The sequence below is a fragment of the Sus scrofa genome, chromosome 7, assembly GCF_000003025.6.
Source record: "Sus scrofa isolate TJ Tabasco breed Duroc chromosome 7, Sscrofa11.1, whole genome shotgun sequence".
In the NCBI taxonomy this organism is placed as follows: domain Eukaryota; kingdom Metazoa; phylum Chordata; class Mammalia; order Artiodactyla; family Suidae; genus Sus; species Sus scrofa.
Window position 1 is genome coordinate 74,828,565 of NC_010449.5, and position 20,520 is coordinate 74,849,084.

Here is a 20,520-nt window from a genome sequence, read left to right on the forward strand (position 1 = left end):
CCCTAGTCCTCATGGATACTAGTCGGGTTCATAAGCCACGGAGCCACGACGGGAACTCCTCCACAGGGCTTTCTCTCATCAGGGTGCCTTGATTAGGAAGTACCAACCCTGTCCCCTGGGTCCTCCATGGCCTGCTCAGTCTCCAGCGAGTCCCAGGAGCCCTGGAAATTCTCTCTGTTCCCTCAAAGCTCTTTCCTGAGTAAAACCTCAGCCCCTCCAAAACAATCGCCCACAAAACGTGGGGAGGGGCAGGTAGAGACCACTGACCCTGGGAGAGACTCCATCCCTTTTTCTCAGAATGGGTGTGTCTCAGGAAAAACCCAAACGGTCACTGTTTCTCTCCTGTCCTCCTTCTCCCTCACAAAGGTCTGTGACAGTCACCCTTGGAGCCCATACCATAAAAAAGAAAGAAGACACATGGCCGAAGCTTGAGGTCGTAAAACAGTTCCCTCACCCAAAACATGATACCACTGTTGACCATGACAGTATGGTACTGAGGGTACACATTCTCCTTCTCCAGGGCTTCGCCTTCAGGTCCCACTGCCCTGACGTTTCCCAACCTGCCTCCCCCGCAGCTCACCCCTCTGGACGTGGCTCTAGTGAGAAGCACTTGCCCTGTCCCTCCCTGAGTACTTCCAACTGCCCCAAAGCCCACTTGTAGCACTGACAGCTCTCGTTTCCTTCCCAGTTGAAGGAGAAAGCCACCCTGACCCTGGCCATGGGGATGCTCCCCCTTCCACCCCAATTCAGCATCGTCCCACCTGGGAGACTGTGTCGGGGGCTGGCTGGGAAAGAACAACTGGGGAGGAATCGGCCTCCCGCACTCTGCAGGAGGGGAAGCTGAGACTTGTGGAGCCCCAGGCTTGTAGGCACTTCACTGCTTTTGACTACAGTCTCCAGCTGTGCGTGGGCAATCCCCAGAAGGCCAAACCTGCATTGACGGTGATCCTCAGACGAGGGTCTCCTCCACAAATCCCTGTTCAGGGTTCAGAGATCTCCTGGAAGGAGACGGAGTCAGAAGCGTGTCAGCCAGTGACAGAGTTTGAGTTCACAGGACTGAGGAGCTGGAACTGTCTGTGCCTCTGCAGACTGGCCTCCTGCGGCCCGATGCAGTCTCTGACCACCCCACCCAGGCTGCGGCATGGGGCTCCTGGGATGACAGGAAGGAGAGGCAGGAGCAGCATCAGACAGAGACACAGGACCCCATGAGGAATGAGGGCTCCCAGATCGGATGCTGGGTCTGATCAGCTCAGAGTTGGGGCCGTGGGAAGGAGTGTGTGGTGTCCCTGGCTCACTTCTCTCCCTCTCCCTCTGTGCCCCACAGGGAGACTCGGGGGCCTCTTCTGTGCTCTGGGGTGTCTCCTATGGACCGTCGGATGCAAAGCCCCCTGCTGTCTTCACCCGGATCTCCCATGACGGGCCCTGGACTGCGAAGGTCCTGAAGGAGAATTAGCCTGGAGCCTGGGCCAGCCTGAGTGGAGACCTACCACTGGACTTGAGTCGGTTCTCCTGCCACTCACTCTGGATCTGCCTCCGGGTCCTGCTGACGTCCCGCCAGGTCCCTAAGCTTCAAGAAGGCTCCTCCAGATCACAGAAATCCCAGTAATTCTCAGGAAAGACTGGGCTTCCAGACCGAGTGTGTGTCTCCTCTCTCCACTGCTCTCTCCTCGCAGCATCGGGCACTCCATAAGCCTTGACGGGGGTGCCTGTGTGGTGTGTGTGTGTGTCAAGAGAGAGACAGACATGCAGAGGACATAATGAAGAAAAATAGGGAAAGAAAGAAGAGAAAGGGGTTCCTCGGTGAGCCAGGACCCGTATTTCCAACTTGGACAAGAAATTACACCAGACCCTTGCCTGCCTTCATCGTCCATGGGACATCAATTCTGACTGACCAGAATCACGGAGAACACTGTGAACGGAAGGATGTTCACAGCATCCCTGACCTCCCCCACTAGATGCCAGGGCCACAGCCCCCTCTCACCACCAGCGATGAACCACAACCGTCCCCAGGCATTGCTAGTGTCCCTCGGGGGAGTGGGAGCATGTGGCGTGAAGTTGTTGGGCAGGAATGACCCTGGGTTGGGAAGCAGGGGTGTAGACGCCCGCCTTAGAGAGGCAGTTGGCGTTGCACTGGGCCCCCCTCCCAGACGACCTCGATAAGAGAAGATCTACCATCTGTGGGGCTTCGATCTGAGATGTAGAGATCATCCCTCACTCACTTCTGCACAACAGATACAGGGGGCCGATTAGAGGAAAGAGCATCACACGTTTTGCCTGAACAACAGCCACAAACGGCTGCCCCCAAACCAGCAGGAAGTTGAAGGCCTAGAGCCTGCTCGGGGACCCAACTCTTGCTGGTTGAGCGACTGGTTGGAGGAGAGAAAAAGGGCAGCACAGGGACAGACACAACAGGAGCCTGCAGCCAATACACTCCTCACTTCTGAGGTCACAGTGATTCCCTTCAATTAAATGAACGGTTTCTAAAAATCCATCTCTAATGAATAATCAGAAAAATACATAAAAGTTTATGAATAAAGATTCTTTGGAGAGTGGCTTAAACACAGAAATTTATTTCTCACAATTCCTCTTTTTTAATTTTTTTTTTTTTTTGGCCACCCCAGAATAAAGATTTTTAATCTCAGCATTTTTAATAGCAGAAAAACTGGAATCCCAGCCATGGAACAAAGTTTAAATAGTAAATTCATGTCACTGAACATTTTGAATTCATTAAAAATTTCAAAACACTGAATCATACAGGAGTATTCAATGTAATGGAATGCTTTTCAAAAGCAATATAAAAAAAATCTCCCTACAGTAGAATCTCAATTTTATAATTACGTGTTTCATGTATGCATAGAAAAATACTGGAAGAAATTACATTGAAATAATTATAGTGGCTATGATAGAGGTAAGGATCAATAGCTATATATCTTTATTTCACTTATTTCTGACTCCAAAGCCCAGATAATTTAAATGCTGCTGACTCAGCACCATGTATCTATCTACCAGTGGAAAAGCACATATACCCATTCATTCACCACTGGTCAAGTTCTGTTCAGTGGGGAGTAAACATCCTTGTACTTCCAGATTGTGTCACTCAGGCCATCCAGGAGGCTGCGAAGAAATATAAGGCTTTGTGGGATTCCTTGGATCACTGCACATGCATGGTGGTCTCTCCTTGTTAATTAGCACCTTGCATGGAAGTTCTCTGGTCTTCAGCAAAGGTAGTGGTAGCCAGGGACTTATACTCATGGGAATGGCATGAGCTGGGAAGTAACAGTGACTAAGCTGACCGGAGGTACTGATAAAACGGTCCTGACTAAGCCTTCCCCTTATGTCGCCCAAATCCACTTACACCTCCTGACAGTATCTGGATCTTGCCTGAGAACAAGATGCCCATCCTTCTTTCTTGAAAAGGAAGGTACAAGTTCAAACCTTCAATTTAATAGCCGATCACAGCTGTTAAAGACTTAAACAGCTGAAAAGACTGAAAGACAGTTGGCAAACCAAGTTTCAGTGTCCTCTATCCAGCTGGCCCCAAGGTCTTAATTTATATTTCTCGTCTCACTCCTCCACCACCCATTCTAGATTTCCCTCCCCTTTGGTCAGCCCTTGAGTTGGTCTGGGTTGTGTATCTGGTGCGGTGACCACCCCTGGGAAGACTGAGTCTCTAGTTGCCTTATACTTGTCAGGTCACAGAGCACAAAAGCATGAGGGATGCCCCCAGTAAATGCCCAGGGTTCAAGCCATACTCTTCTCTTTCTGCATCGTACAGCAGCAACCCTAGCTTCTCAAGGAAATCAAGGTCAACTACTCCAGCCTGTATAGTAATTCTTTTCCTTGCCTGATGGTCCACTGATACGAGGAGCCCAAAATGGCTGGGTGATAGTCACAACTTCCAGTTCATGGAGCCCCGACCACCTCCTTCAGTGAAAGCATTTTCTTCCTAGAAATTTGGACCCATTTAACTTTACTTGCCCCATCTAACCCCAGTGAAAGATGCTTCATGTGTGTGCCATCTCTCTTTCTCCTTTTCTAACTCTTCATCCACCTTCTCCTCTCCTTCCACCTCTTCCATCATTCCCGCACCTACCCACACCAGGCCAGGTCACAGATAAACCAATATCAATTCATCAGAAGTGTCCCTAAAGGCGATCCCATGGCTTCTGGAGGTCTCTATCCCCAATACCCACTTATCTATACCAAAACCATGTTTGTGACTAAAAATCAGAGAATTAGGACAAAGTGGGAAGCATCACAGGCCTGCAGCACTCCAGACTGTCAGGTCTAATTAAGTTATCCACAGTAAATGAAACTTATCAGGCCAATGAATGAGAGGTCAGTCCAGGGCAAGATCTCTCAACCCAGAAAAGGGACCCATAGGCCTCAGCCAAACCTTGCCCCAAAACCACCTCTGAGTGCACCTGAAATCTAGCTGTCACTAACATCAGAGTGACCCCAAATATCTAGAGAATTCTAGTCAGAATTTCTTAAATTAAGCCAAGCCTCCCAACAAATACCTTTCTTAAAATTCTTTGCCTCATACTTTATACTCATCACCACCTGCCACTGGAAACAGGATCAGGAAACTAATGCAAATATCCTCCAGTCTCAAAAAGCCTAAGGTGACTACAGGCCACAGTTCTGAGATCATCAGACTTCATTCTAATTTATAGGAGACAAGAAAGACAGGCCTTCCTGCTTGGCTTTTAGTTTGTAAGTAACTCTCCTGCCTCCACAGCCACCCACACCAGGACTCCCCACAGCAAGGACCAACAATAACCCCTCCTACCTCCTGCCTCAGAGCTCCTGAGTCCAGCTCCAAATCTCTTTATTCTCTTTAAAATTACTTTTATATTTTTATAAATTACAAAAAAATGAAAAAATACAAAGAAGCAAAAGTGCTTTCTGAAGCATCTACTTAAATGCTCAGCAAATGATCTTATCCCTGTTATTTCCATACACAGCCCAGTCCCTAGGTAACAGGGAAACCACAGGACATGGTACCATGATGCCCAGGAAAGAAGACGGGGGAGGAAGGACAGCCTCAGGAGTGTTCAGAAGCTGTGCTGAAAGGAAGAACCTATGGGAGAACTTTAAGGATGCCCTAAGGCCAGTGTCTAAGTCTGCCCCAGGCTGTAAGCCTAGAGGAAATAAGCTCTTCCCGGACACAAGGTGTGGAAAGAGCTGCTGATGTCACACAATCTCTTCAACCAACCCACCCGGAAAAGATAAGATCAACCACCAGTGCAGATTTGAGTCAGAGATGCAAAGAATATCCTCCCCCTGGCTGTCGAGTGCTGGGGTCTGATAAGAGGAGAGATGTCACAACATCTGCAGGAGAATTAGCCCAGATATAAGATGATTTCCCCATGCCATGGGAAAGAATAGCCCAGGACCTGCTCTGCACAAACACTAGATCACAGTCCAAAGCAGCCAGATGCCCTGGGTTCTACCAAAAAGTCAAGGACAGAAGTGAGGAGGCTTCACCTCCTATGTCCTCAACACTCAAGAGTGCTTTCCTTTCCTCCTGCTTTTTCCTTCTGCTGTCTGGCCTTTGCATTCACAGAACCCAAATCAAGGTGAAAAACTATGATTCTGACACCAAACTACCCCATGAGTCTCAACAAGGGCACTCAGTCACTCACTCACAGACATATGTGCTACTGACCTATCTCCCAATAAGTACTGATACTATAATATTAAATTATAGTATATTATTATGATTACTATCATCATATTGAGCATCATCAACATTGTTAGTCATCATTATTGTGGTTGTTACTGTTGCTATTATTACTGACTCTTGTTGTTGTTATAAAATATGGACTAAAGTTTCTCTATCCATGACAAAAAAAAAAGTCAGCCTTGAGCCAACAAAGAGTAGGCTTGACGCCAGGCAGAGCTGGGCAGGCAGCCCTCAAGATCCCCAGGTGCATCAGAGTCCCAGGGGAAGCACCAGCACACTCTCCCCCAGACTTCACACCACACCAGTGCTTAGGCCCAATTCTGTGTGACCTTAACAATGCCCAGCACGTGTTGGGTGAGAAAAAAGAAGTCAGTTTTTGTTGAGGTCAGTGGGGCACTAGCGGGCACTATCCCCTGCCCTAGCTGAGAGGAGACCAGATCTCTGATTCAGGTAGAGCCTCTTCTCCAAAGATGCTCAAGCCTTCACATCCAGCCAGCCTTCCTCTGGACTAAAAGCCCCACTGGATGCCCAGTTACTAGGCAGATTTGGCTTCCTTCAGCCTGCCCTGGACTTGGGGCTAGGACTCCCTCAGCTGGCCACCTAGAGCTTGGCACCTTTTGAGCAAAAAGATTCCTCTCTGTGATGGCCCAGCCATCAATCAATAAACAAATCCTACTGTGCACCCAGAATGTCCCAAGCACAAGGAGACAAGAGTGAATAAGACAGGCTCAGTGTCTATCAGAGCTCACAGTCTATGACACTTTGGCCTAATGATAATATCCAGGACGGGCATTCCTGTTGTGGCTCAGCAGGTTATGAACCCGACTAGTATCCATGAGGATGCAGGTTCAATCCCTGGCCTCCCTCAGTGGCTTAAGGATCAGCGTTGCCTGGAGCTGTGGTGTAGGTCGCAGATACGGCTCAGATCTGGTGTTGCTCTGGCTGTGGCGTAGGCCAGCAACTGCAGCTCAAATCTGACCCCTAGCCTGGGAACCTCCACATGCTGTGGATGCAGCCCTAAAGAGACAAAAAAAAAAAAAAAAAAAAATCCAGGAAGAACACAACTTGTCAAAAATCTGTTTGAAAAAAAATGTAATAATTTCATTAAAAAAAAATACAGAGTGACAGGATTAAGATGGGGGAGTAGGACTGGAGCTCACCTTCTCTCATGAAAACACCAAAATTACAACCAACTGCGGAACAGCCATCAACAAAATAGACTGGAAACTACCAAAATAGCCTACACCAAAAAAACAAAGAAGCCACATCGAAACAGTAGGAAGGGCACTTACATGATATAAGCAATCACATACCCACCAGTTGAGCAATCCACAAACTGGAAAATACCTATCGCAGAGGCTCTCCCACAGGAATGAGAGTTTTGAACCCCACATCAGATTCCCATGCCTGGGGGTCTGGCATTAGGAGGAGGAGCCCCTGGAGCATTTTCACTGAAGACCAGCAGGGCTTGTGTGCAGGAGCTCTACAGGACTGAGGAATCAGAGACTCCACTCTTAGAGGGTACACATAGGTTTTCATGTGCACTGGTTCCCAGGACAAAGCAGAGATTCCATAAGAATCTGGGTCAGACTTGCCTGCGAATCTTGGTGGATCTCACGAGAATACAGAGGGCAGCTGTGGCTCCTTGTGGGGGAAGGACATTGGAGGCAGAGGTCTCAGGAATAATCATCAGCACAAACTCCTTTGGAGGTGGCCATTTTGGAAAAATAGGACCCCTAATATAGGATCACCCCAATATACAAGTCAACTGCTAATAGCCTTAGAAGGATAAATTGACAATAACACAATAATAGCTGGGGACTTTAACATCCCACTTACAGCGATGGACAGATCATCCAGACAGAAAATCAATAAGGAAACACAGGCCTTAAATGATGCATTATACCAGATGGACTTAATAGATATTTATAGAATAATCCATCTAAAAGTAGCAGAATAGGAGTTCCTATAGTGGCACAGTGGTTAATCAATCCGACTAGGAACCATGAGATTGCAGGTTCGATTCCTGGCCTCACTCAGTGGGTTAAGGATCCAGTGTGGCTGTGGCTGTGGCGTAGTCTGGTGGCTACAGCTCTAATTCAACCCCTAGCCTGGGAACCTCCATATGCCACAGTGTGGCCCTAAGAAGCAAAAAAAAATAAAATAAAATAAAAATAGCAGAATACACAATCTTCTCAAGTGCACACAGAACATTCTCTAGCATAAAGAACATTCTGGGCCACAAATCAAGCCTCAGTAAATTTTTTTAAATTGAAATCACCTCAAGCATCTTTTCTGACCACGATGCTATAAGACTAGAAATCAACACGAAAAAAACTACAAAACACACCAACACATGGAGGCTAAACAACATGCTACTAAACAACCAATGGATCACTGAAGAAATCAAGGAGAAAATTTAAAAATACCTAGAAGCAAATGACAACAAAGATATAACAGTCCAATACCTACAAAATGCAGCAAAAGTAGTTCTAAGAAGTTTACAGCAATACAAGTCCACCTCAGGAAACAAGAAAAAGCTCAAATAAATAAACTAACTTTGCACCTAAAGCAACTAGAGTAAGAAAAACAAACAAAACCCAAAGTTAGCAGAAGGAAAGATATCATAAAGATCAGAGCAGAAATAAATGAAATAGAAATGAAGAAACTCATAGAAAAGATCAATGAAACTAAAAGCTGGTTCTTTGAAAAGATCAACAAAATGGATAAATCCTTAGCTAGACTCATCAAAAAAAAAAAAAAAGAGAGAGAGAGAGAGAGAGAAGACTCAAATCAATAAAATTAGAAGTGAGGAGTTCCCGTCGTGGCGCAGTGGTTAACGAATCCGACTAGGAACCATGAGGTTGCGGGTTCGGTCCCTGCCCTTGCTCAGTGGGTTAACGATCCGGCATTGCCGTGAGCTGTGGTGTAGGTTGCAGACACGGCTCAGATCCCGCGTTGCTGTGGCTCTGGCGTAAGCCGGTGGCTACAGCTCCGATTCAACCCCTAGCCTGGGAACCTCCATATGCCGCGGGAGCAGCCCAAGAAATAGCAAAAAGACAAAATAAAATAAAATAAAATAAAATTAGAAATGAAAAAGAAGTTACAAAGGACATCACAGAAATACAAAGGATCACAAGAGACTATTATAAGCAATAATATGCCAAGGAAATGGAGAACTTCAAAGAAATGGACAAATTTTTAGAAAGGACTAAAGCAAGAAGAAATAGAAAATATAAATGGACCAATCACAAGTACTGAAATTGAAACTGTGCCTAAAAATCTTTCAAGAAGCAAAGGTTCAGGATCAAGAGTTCCCTTTGCGGCACAGCAGAAACAAATATGACTAGTATTCACGAGGATGCAGGTTTGATCCCTGGCCTCACTCGGTGGGTCAGGGATCCTGCACTGCTGTGAGCCGTGGTGTAGGTCACAAACATGGTTCAAATTCTGCATTGCTGTGGCTGTGGTATAGGCTGGCAGCTGTATTTACAATTCAACCCCTAGCCTGGGAAATTTCATATGCCTCAGGTGGGGGCCTAAAAAGGAAAAAAGGAAAAAAAAAAAAAAAAAGTTCAGGATCAGATGGCATCACAGGCAAATTCTACCAAAAATTTAGAGAAGAGTTAACACCTATACTTCTGAAACAATTCCAAAAAAATTCAGAAAAAGGAACACTCCCAAACTCATTCTATGAGGCCACTATCACCTTGATACCAAAAACTGACAAATATACTGCAAAAAAAAAAAAAACTACAATCCAATATCAGTGATGAACACAGATGCAAAAATCCTCAACAAAATACTAACAAACCGAATCCAGCAATATAGTAAAAGGATCATACACCATGATCAAATGGGATTTATCCCAGGGATGCAAGGATTTTTCAATATCCACGAATCAATCAGTGTGATACACCACATTAACAAACTGAAGGATAAAAACCATATGATCCTCTCAACAGATGCAGAAAAAAGCTTTTTGACAAAACCCAACACCTATTTCTGATTTAAAAAAAAAAAAAAACACCAAAAATTGGGCAAAGAGGGAACCTACCTCAACACAATAAAGGCCATATATGACAAACCCACAGCTAACATCATTCTCAATGATGAAAAGCTAAAAGAATCCCAGCTAAGATCAGGAACAAGACAAGGATGTCCACTCTCACCACTTCTATTCAACATAGTTCTGGAAGCCCCAGCCATAGCAATTAGAGAAGAAAAAGAAATAAAAGGAATCCAAATTGGAAAGGAAGAAGTAAAACTATCACTGTTTGCAGATATTTCTGGGACAAGAGACTATTCCCAGAAAATCCTAAAGTTACTACCATAAAACTGTTAGAGCTCATCAATGAATCTGGTAGAGTTGCTGCATACGAAATTAATATACAGAAATCAACTAAATTTCTATATACTAACAATGAAAGATCAGAAAGAAAAATTAGGGAAACAATCCCATTTACTATCACATCAAAAAGAATAAAACACCTAGGAATAAACCTACTTAGACAAAAGACCTGTACTCTAAAAACTATAAGACACTGATGAAAGAAATTGAAGATGACACAAACAGATGGAAAGATATACCATCCTCTTTGACTGGAAGAATCAATACTATCAAAATGACTATTATTATCAAAGGCAATCTCAGATCCAATGCAATCTCTATCAAATTACCAATGACATTTTCACAGAACTAAAACAAAATATTTTAAAATTTGTTTGGAAACACAAAAGATCCCAAACAGCCAAAGCAATCCCAAGAAAGAAAAATGGAGCAGGAGGAATCAGGCTCCCTGAGTTCACACTATACTAAAAACCTACAGTCATCAAAACAGAATGGTACTGGCACAAAAACAGAAATACAGATCAGTGGAACAGGATAGAAAGCCCAGAACTAAACACATGCACCTAAGGTCAACTAATCTATGACAAAGGATGCAAGAAAATACAATGAAGAAAAGACAGTCCTGGGAATTCCCATTGTGGTGCAACAGAAATGAATCTGACTAGTATCCATGAGGATGCGGGTTCAATCCCTGGCCTCGTTCAGTGGGTCAGGGATCCAGCGTTACTGTGAGCTGTGGTGTAGGTCGCAGACATGGCTCAGATCCCAAGTTGCTGTGGCTGTGGCATAGGCTGGCAGTTGCAGCTCCAATTCGACCCCTAGCCTGGGGACTTCCATACGGCAATAAGTGCAGCCCTAAAAAGCAAAAAAAAAAAAAAAAAAAAAAAAGACAGTCCCTTCAACAAGTGGTGCTGGGAAAACTGGACAGCTACATATAAAAGAATCAAATTAGAACACTTCTAACACCATACACAAAAATAAACTCAGAATGGATTAAAAACCTATACGTAAGATACTATAAAACTCTTGGAGAACAACATAAGCTGAACACTCTCTGACATAACCAAAGCAATATCTTCTCAGAGTCACCTCCTAGAGTAATGACATAAAAACAAAAATAAACAAATGAGACCTAATTAAACTTAAAAGTTTTTGCACACCAAAGGAAACCCTAAGCAAAACAAAAAGACAATCCACAGAATGGATTTGCAAATAAAATGACTGACAAGAGATTAATCTCCAAAACATATAAACACCTCCTGCAGCTTAATACCAAAAAAACAAACAATCCCATCAAAAAATGGGCAGAAGATCTAAACAGACAATTCTCCAAAGAAGATACACAGATGGCCAAAAAAACATATGAAAAGATGTTCAGGAGTTCCCGTCGTGGCGCAGCGGTTAACGAATCCGACTAGGAACCATGAGGTTGCGGGTTCGATCCCTGCCCTTGCTCAGTGGGTTAATGATCCAGTGTTGCCGTGAGCTGTGGTGTAAGTTGCAGACGTGGCTCAGATCCCGTGTTGCTGTGGCTCTGGCGTAGGCCAGTGGCTACAGCTCCAATTCGACCCCTAGCCTGGGAACCTCCATATGCCGCGGGAGCGGCCCAAGAAATGGCAAAAAGACGAAAAAAAGAAAAAGAAAAGATGTTCAACATCACTAATTATTAGAGAAATGCATATCAAAACTACTATGAGGTACCACCTATACCAGCCAGAATAGCCATCATCAAAAAGTCTCCAAACAATAAATGCTGGAAAGGGTGTGGAGGAAAGGAAACCCTCTTACACTGCTGTTGGGAATGCAAACTGGTGCAACCACTGTGGAAAACTGTGGATTGCTGGATCAAAAGGTAATTCTATTTTTAGTTTTCTGAGGAATCTCCATATTGTTCTCCACAGTGGTTGCACCAATTTACAATCCCACCAACTGTGTAATAGGGTTCCTTTTCCTCCATACCCTCTCTAGCACCACCTTACACCGGCCAGAATGGCCATCACCAAAAAGTCTACAAACAATAAGGAGACTTTTAATATGCTGTCTCTTTCAGTGCTACCATTCTTCAACTGATGTGATTCATGGAAAGCAGCAGTTTGGTTTCACCCAAATGAGCATTATAGGAAGGGAAGATCCAAAGGTTGGTTTGGCAAGTGAGCTCCAATAAACATTTCCAACAGTGAAAAAAAAACACAAAATATGAAGATGTGTCATTTATATAAAATAATGCAAAAATCACAAATGGTATTTCATCTAATCTCAAAACCACAGTATGATTAGAGCTGGAACACTAAGACTTATCTCTGAAAGGTTGTATGGTTTAGTGGTTAAGCATGCTTGCTCTGGAACTGACTGCCTGGGTTTAAACCCCAGCTCTACCTCTTGGTAGCTGTACGACGACCATAAGCAAAATACTTATTGTCTCCCTGCCTCAGTCTCCTCATGTCTGAAATACAAATATTTATAGTTCCCATCTCATACAATTGTTATTAGCATTAAATGAACTAATGTGCTTCTTAAAACACATAAGAGCTCAATATAAATTAGCTATCACTACTGTAATCTACTCCAAAATCCCACTGTAGGAGTTCCCATTGTAGCTCAGCAGGTTACGAACCCAACTAGTATCCATGAGGATGCTGATCTGATTCCTGGCCTCACTCAGTGGGTTAAGGATCTTGCGTTGCCGGAGCTGCAGTGTAGGTGGGAGACGTGGCTAGGATCTGGCATTGCTGTGGCTGTGGTGTAGGCCAGCAGCTGCAGCTCTGATTCAGCCACTACCCTGGGAACTTCCATATGCCTCAGGTGGGGCCCTAAAAAGAAAAAAAAAAAAATCCTATTGTATAAGGAGGACTCAAAAAGGCAAAAGGATATAAAGTTTCATACATACATAATCATACAAAGTTTCTGACCCTTAACCAAGCTTCTATTCTTGGTGTCACTGATCTTTGGAACTAGAAAATTCACTCAAAGGAACTTAATTAATTTACACTCAGGTTAGAAAGTTCTTGAACTAAAATCTGCTTCTTCGTAATTTCTACCCAGAGATCCTAGATCTTCATGCTGTGTTCATGCAGACTAATACTTCAAACATAAGGCCACCCTCCAAATGGTTGACCATAGCTGTCATAAACTCCCTGGTTTCTTCTCTTTTTCTGCCTAACAGCTTTCCTCCCTCCAACTACACTACTTCTCTCTAGACATACCCCTCCGTGTCAACATCTCCCCAAAACAAATGTTTACCCCACACATCCAGCTATTGTGAGACACCACATGCATGAAGAGTAGGGAAAAGACCCCAGTCTACCTCGACTCCTCACAATAAAGACAAGGACAAGATGAAGTTTGAATGAAGGCCCTGAAGCAGGGGAGCCAAACGTACAAATTAGAACTGGGTCACTCCCCTGACCTGAGATCCATATGTTCAAGTGTAAGAGCCATGGTAGCTGATGAGAGTGCCTGTAGATGTCTGAGATTCGCTTCAAAGTAATGGAGGAGCAGTTCCCACTGTGGCAGAGCGGGTGAAGATGTGGCATTGTCTTTGAGGCGCAGGTTCGATCCCTGGCCTGGAAACTTTCATATGCTGCAGGTGCAGCCAAAAATTTAAAAAAAAATTAAATAATGGGACAGGGAAGGTGAATGAAAGGTGTAAATGAAACAAAATTGGTTAAGTACTGATAATGGCTGAAGCTGAGTAATGAAGACATTGGATGCACAGTACAATCCCCCCTACTTTGTACATTTTGAGAAATTTCATTTAAAAAAATTCTTTAAATGTTTCTGACACAACACCTAATACAAGAAGATGATCCCTTTCTTTATCCTTAAAATAGGATTCTTCCCTTAAATAAGAAAGGGAAAGGCTCAAGCTCTTGAAACCCCTCCTCTCTCCCATATGGAGCCATTGTCTTGCCTCTAGTGGAATGTAATGTTGAGGCCAAGAAAAAAATGTATATGCACCATACCTATAATAATGTGATAATGGTACACTTATTTGTGAGCCTGTAAGTGATTTGGTACTTTTTAATTAATTTTAAAGTTAGTACATTGATTTTTCTTTTTTTTTTTTTTTTTTTTTGTCTTTTTGCCTTTTCTAGGGCCACTCCCGTGTCATATGGAGGTTCCCAGGCTATAGGGGTCTAACTGGAGCTGTAGCTCCAGCAACGCCAGAGCTGCAACGCCAGAGCAGCAACGTCAGAGCAGCAACGCCAGAGCAGCAACGCCAGAGCTCCAGCAACGCCAGAGCTCCAGCAACGCAGGATCCGAGCCATGTCTTCAACCTACACCATAGCTCAGGGCAACACCAGATCCTTAACCCACTGAGCGAGGCCAGGGATCAAACCCACAACCTCACGGTTCCTAGTCGGATTCATTAACTGCTGCTCCACGACGGGAACTCCAGTACATTGATTTTTCAATAGATATGTAAAACATGAAGGAACAGAAGACTTTCCGAAACATCTCCACAGAGGTTCAGTATATAAACTGAGAGAGCTCACATATACCAGAAAAACCTTCCCAGAAGGCTGTGGAGCCAGAATATATAGGACCCAGATCGCAAGACAGAAAGCAGAGCAGAGACCCATGACCTTCCTGACCCACTGTTGAAGGAACCACTTGTGGGAGCAGCCATAAAGGGACCCTAAAGCTGGACACTGTAAATCCTGCCACCCAGGGCCCAATGCCCCGATTCGGTCCATGGCAGTGACCCCATCAAGCAAGTTCCATGTGGGCCCAGAGTCAGGAAAAACAAGAGCACCCAGCAATAGAGACCTGATTCCAAGATGCTGGGGGTGGCTGCCTGCTGTTGCTCCAGCCTGGCTGGTTCTAAGAGTCAAAAGCAGGGAGTTGCCTGAGGTTCATCCCTCAGCACAAGAGGCATCATCCAGTCCATGGAAAGGGACAGAGGCGAACAGGCACCGACCAAGTTGAGCCTCCTATGCCAAGGGAAAGACGCTAACACCACTCAAGTGAAAACACACTGTCTGAGCACTGACTATGTGCCAAAATCCAGCAGCACATGTGTAGTGAAAGGGGAGGGATATATGTCAGTATGGGGGTTTTAAGGCAGGTTTGTTTTTCCTGGGAAGACCCTGAACTTCTCACGTGAATGAATGCCCCATCTCAATCCACCAGAACAGACAGAGATGGAGAAGAAGCTAAAAGATTTCTGGCCAGGTTAGGTGATCTGCAGCATTATTTACTGAGCCTATGTTTTTGGTTAAATGATCAAAGGTTTCTGTCCTTAACCTTTCAGTGGTTTCAACTTTTTTAGAAGGACCTGTTGTTTGAGGGGTTTGTTTTTGTTATATGGCTTTAGGGCTATGCAACACCATGACTCCCCCAGAAGTGTAGGTGGCTGCATTACTTGGGGTTCATTTCCTCATCAATAAATGTATCATTAGGCAGGAGTAGGCAGCAAGACAAGATCTTTGCTAGTTTTTTTTTTCATGACAGTTTTCCTGACGAAAATCTCTGATTTTTCATCTTGCACGAGTTTATCTTTGCTGGGGCTGCTGGCTCTGTAAGATGCACCACAGCCAACAGTACGTTTCTGTCACCAACCCCACCTCTAGGCTGTGGAGCAATCACATCAACCTGTTCTCAAAGGGTGTGTCTGTCAGGTCCCAGCAGTGGCAGATGGCATGATCACACAGGATAATTTAGGAAAAGTTCAAGGGTGGGTCTGTTTGCAAAGAGGCAGGGTTCCAGGAAACCAATAGGGGTGATGACACACCCCAGGGCTGGCAAGAGTGAGAAGCCACCACTGCTCCTTAAGCACGAGGGAACCTGGGGGAGGAGTAGTTCCTGGACCCCTGAAGGTTGAGGCTCTATCTCCACTAGCTCTAGCTGCGACTGCAAGACAGGAAGAAGGACTCACAGCCAACCGGTGGTCTGGCACAAAGCAGCTGAGTGAGAAATTCCACCATCTCACTCTCCCCTTGCCCCCCCACCCCCCACCCCGACTCCTGCCAGTGCCCCCAACTGGCCAATCCAAATGAAAGCCAGAGAAGAAAAAGAGGTTTTGAAGCAGCCCAAAAGGTGGGTCCCAAGAGCAGGGTGGAGAATAGGGCCTTCTTCCTGGGTGCCCCCAATCCATGAGAGAACTTTCCACGGGAGTCTTTGGCCTGTTCTGTCTCTCATGTTTTTGGTTGACAGTCCTAAAGCCACACCCCTTCCAGGAATCCCATCACAAATAACTACTTGCACTCCAATCTTTGTATCAGGGTCTGTGTCTGGGAAAATCCAATCTAAGATACCCCCGAAATCAGGATTTATTATATCTACTATAATTAATACATGATATTGATGCATGATCAATTAGCTCCAAGTCCAAAAAAAGACACATTCATCAATGGACACTTGGTTTATGGCAAAGGAGGAAGTGTAGAGCAGTGGGAAAGGACACTCATTTCAGTGCACACTGCTGAGTCAAGTGATTATCCATGGGGAAAAAGAATTTGACCTCTATCTCACAAACACACAAAAAACAATTTCAAGTGATCCACTCATTAAAGGTAAAACAATAAAACCTCCAGGAGTTCCCTCTGTTGCGCAGTGGGTTAAGAATCCAACTGCGCAAGAATCTCAGGTTGCTGCGGAGACAGAGGTTCGATCCCTGGCCTGGCTGGCACAGTGGGTTAAAGGATCCAGCGTTGCAGCTAGGGCTTGGATTCAATCCCTGGCCCGGGAACTTCCATATGATGCAGGTTCGGCCATTTAAAAAAGAAAAAAAAAAAAAATAGACAATCCAACAGAAACACTGACAAGAGACCTGAACAGGAAATTCACAAAATAAGATATCCAATAGCCAATCAGCATATGAAAGGCACCCAGCCTCATTAGTAATTAAGAAACCACAAATTAAAACCACAATGCAATACCGTTACACAAACCAAAATGACTTGAAATAATTGATAATACCAATTATGGGCAAGGAGAGCCACAGGAATTCTCCTAGTGCTAGAGGGAGCGTAAACTGAGTCAACCAATTTGACAACGTCATTTGAGACACTGAAAACGTACATGTCCTCTGACCTCTCAATTCCACTCTTAGGAAGGTACCCAAAAGATATATCTCCACCCTAAAGCATGAGCAAGAATGCTCATCACAACACAATATCTGGAAGCAACCCAAAAGTCCATCAATGGTAAGAGTAAGAAATATAACTGTGGTGTAGTAATGTCACATGGGATACCATCCCACAATAAAAATCAACCACCATATAATAACATGGATGAGGAGTTCCTGTCGTGGCACAGTGGTTAACGAATCCGACTAGGAACCATGAGGTTGCAGGTTCGATCCCTGCCCTTGCTCAGTGGGTTAACGATCCGGCATTGCCGTGAGCTGTGGTGTAGGTTGCAGACGTGGCTCAGATCCCGCGTTGCTGTGGCTCTGGCATAGGCCGGCGGCTACAGCTCCAATTCGACCCCTAGCCTGGGAACCTCCATATGCCGCGGGAGCGGCCCAAAGAAATAGCAAAAAAGACAAATAATAATAATAATAATAATAATAATAATAATAATATGGATGAATCCCACAAACATAATGTTGAGGGGAGGAATAGAGGGTCAGTCTATTTGCATAAAGTTCAGAAACTGACAAAACTAACCTCTGGTGTTAAAAGCCAAGATAGCCATTACCTTTGGTGAGGATGGAGGAGGCAGGAACTAGGACAAGGTGTGTAACTGGGAAACGGGGGGGGGGGGGGGGGGGGGGGGGGAAACGGGGGGCTTTTGGGGGCTGGTGATGTTCTGATCCCTACTGGGGTAGCGGTTGTTACATGGATGTGTTCACTCTGTGAGAACTCACTGAGTCATAACTGTGTTAGACTGCAGTTAAAGGCTTGAGGAGGTTTTGTTAACCTAGAGTCCCTCTATGTTTTTTGGTTACCTTATTTCAGTTAACATCTAACATCCAACTCTTGCCATTCAGTAACTTTTCTCTTTTTCCATATGCAGCACCTTTTTTTTTTTTTGCTTTTTAGGGCCACACCCACAGCATATGCAAGTTCCCAGGTCCAGTCAGAGCTACAGCTGCTGGCCTACACCACAGCCACAGCAACGCCAGATCTCTAACCCACTGAGCAAGGCCAGAGATGGAACCCGCAACCTCATGGTTCCTAGTCGGATTCGCTTCCCCTGAGCCACGACGATGGGAACTCCGATTTTACCATATTTTTAAAAAGGCCTATTTTCTACCTGTAGCAGCCTCTTTGACTATGCTGGTTAATTACAACGGAAGATTTTTTTTTTAAGTGCCTGAAAACATTAATTTAGAAATTTATTTCCTTTTTGTTTTGTTTTGCTTTTATCTCATAATTTTTAATTTTTCCATTACAGTTGATTTTAGAAATGTATTTAATTTGTAGGTTCCTGTGCCTTGTTGCCTTCTGATATTCTACCCTTCAATTTTTCATTACCTAATCTTAGTATTTTATCTTAGTTATCTCCGTTCTCTCACAACTTATCTGGCTGTAAACACTACCACTAAACGAACTACAGTTAATACCTGGCATGATTTACATTACAGTCTATTGCCAAAACCGAATCCTACGTAAAAATATCACCTCTAATTTCCATCCTAAAAAGGCATTTTCCGCCTTTTGTCTTCTCAAGCAGTGTAGTTAGCAACAAATTAACAGCTTCTCTAACCTCACTTATCACTCTCCGGACTGGTCAGGCTCCGGACTTGACCCACCGTCGCCGTGGTCCTCGGTGGCGAGGCATCTCTGGCGCGGAGATTTGCCTGAGAAGGCACCTGGGGCGGGAGGCGTGAACGCTGCACCGTCTTTAAATTTAGAAGGGGGAAGCCGGCCGGGGCGCGGGCTTGCGTTGCCTAGCGGGTGGGCACACGCGAAGCGGGGCAGGGAGGCCAGAGGGTTGAAGACAACCTACGCAGAGCAAGCACAGGGGCTGAGGGCGAGGGCAAGGCGAGGCCCGAGGTGCCCCGCGAGCTCACGGCACGCACGCACGTTCGCACGCAGAGGCGGGCCCACTGGGACTTGCGCGCGCTCGGGCTGCGCGGGCGGGGCGGGGGGGGCGGTGCGGGGAGCGCTCGGAGCCCCTGCGGGGCACTGCGTAGGCGCTGTGCGGGCCGCGGGGGCGGGGCTGCCAGGCAGAAGGGGGTGGGGCGTTGCGCTTCTCAGGGGAGAGGGTGGGTCCAGGACGCCAAGAGTTAAGAACTGTCACACCGAAGATTATTTATTTAGGGCCCATGGGGGCCAGCGTTTCTGTTAATAGTAATTGGTAAGAATGAGTTCCCACTTTCCCTTGCTTATGAGTTGCCAGGCACTTAGAGACCTTGAATGATAATGAAAGTGCTATTTATTCTTATTATAAACATGTTTATAAGTGACTAATGTGTGCTAGGCACTGTGACATATGGTAAGCAATAAATGCAAATTTAGGCAGCTGCAAGAAAAAAAAATTAATGACCCAGCGATGAACTAAGAGGACCGTGTCTCTCACCTTGCTTGGCTTTTCCTGCTTTTGTCTGTTTGCTACACTGTTGGTCAGGGGGGAAACAAACCCAGGAAAAGCCTCCAGAGGACCATTTTACAACCCAGAGCCAGAGCAGTGGCGCCAGTCTGCACCCTGCAGCCCTTCCTTTGAGTTTGGTAGCAAATGGAATTTCTGAGCTGGTGAGGCCTCTGGTGGTGCAACAAGAGCTGCTCATGCTAAACATTTCCCTTCAGCCTGACCAAAGATTGGTCAATAAATCTCTTCCCCCTCATCCCCCACCCCCAAACACACACACACACTCCAGTACTCCAGCACACAGGAGGGCAATCCTCAGCTCCTTTCTCACTCATTGCTCTGGAAAGAAAAGGCAGACAGAGCTCAGGGGCACTTGGCCTTCATTGCAGGTCCAGACTAAGAGCAGAAGGACAGGGGGCTGATGCCAGAGGTGAGAAAGTAACAACTCTTGAGGAAGGCCCCATGAGGAACAGATGCCTGGATAGTGGTCTGGCTAGAGAGGGTGGCATCTGGAAGTCTTGGTGGAGGGGAGGGAAGAGGAGGTGTAGCCCTAGTGGGTCTCCATGTTAGGATTTTGGTTGATTGGTTGGTTTCTTGCTTCTACCATATTTTAATGAGAAACTATATGTAAATGCTGTGAAAAGCATTTAGCAAGTTATATCCCTGAGCCTGAGAGAAGTTGCAAAAATATGCCCAAACAAAATGAATCAGAGGGCATTCACAGTTAGAGCTGGCATGGGGAAAGGTGCAGAGTCGCCTGTGGCAAGCAAACCACCTATCCCTCCTTGCCCCAGCCTACAATGAAGGGAGGATCCTTCCCTGAGTCCTGGATTCCCGTCCTGCCCATGGTGATGGCCTGACCACCCCAAGGGACTCCTTTTGCTGTTTCAGGAAGCAGCAATGGGAGAAACAGTCCCGTTTCAAAGTCCTTGTGATTGCTGCAGACTAAGGAGGGGGTCCTTGTCCCTGAAAGGCACCAGTTGCAGTTGCCCCTACACCC

At 45.4% G+C, this 20,520-nt stretch overlaps 1 protein-coding gene across 22 annotated transcripts in view; it reads right to left on the reverse strand.

Moving 5' to 3' along the window:
* The window catches only part of LOC100156469 (mast cell protease 2), a 65,415-nt gene extending 46,272 nt beyond the window's left edge, over positions 1–19,143 (reverse strand). For 3 of the 22 annotated variants that reach the window (XR_002345897.1, XR_002345892.1, XR_002345895.1), the window contains exon 1: positions 18,696–19,141. Coding sequence is in view for 1 of the 22 variants with exons in the window: in XM_021099194.1 (XP_020954853.1) it covers positions 18,742–18,770 (29 nt within the window). In the remaining 21 variants the exon portion in view is untranslated. Of the gene's footprint in view, positions 1–931; positions 1,327–18,695 lie in introns of those variants that run through there. The other 19 variants (XR_002345909.1, XR_002345894.1, XR_002345905.1 and 16 more) reach the window with 18 other exon arrangements.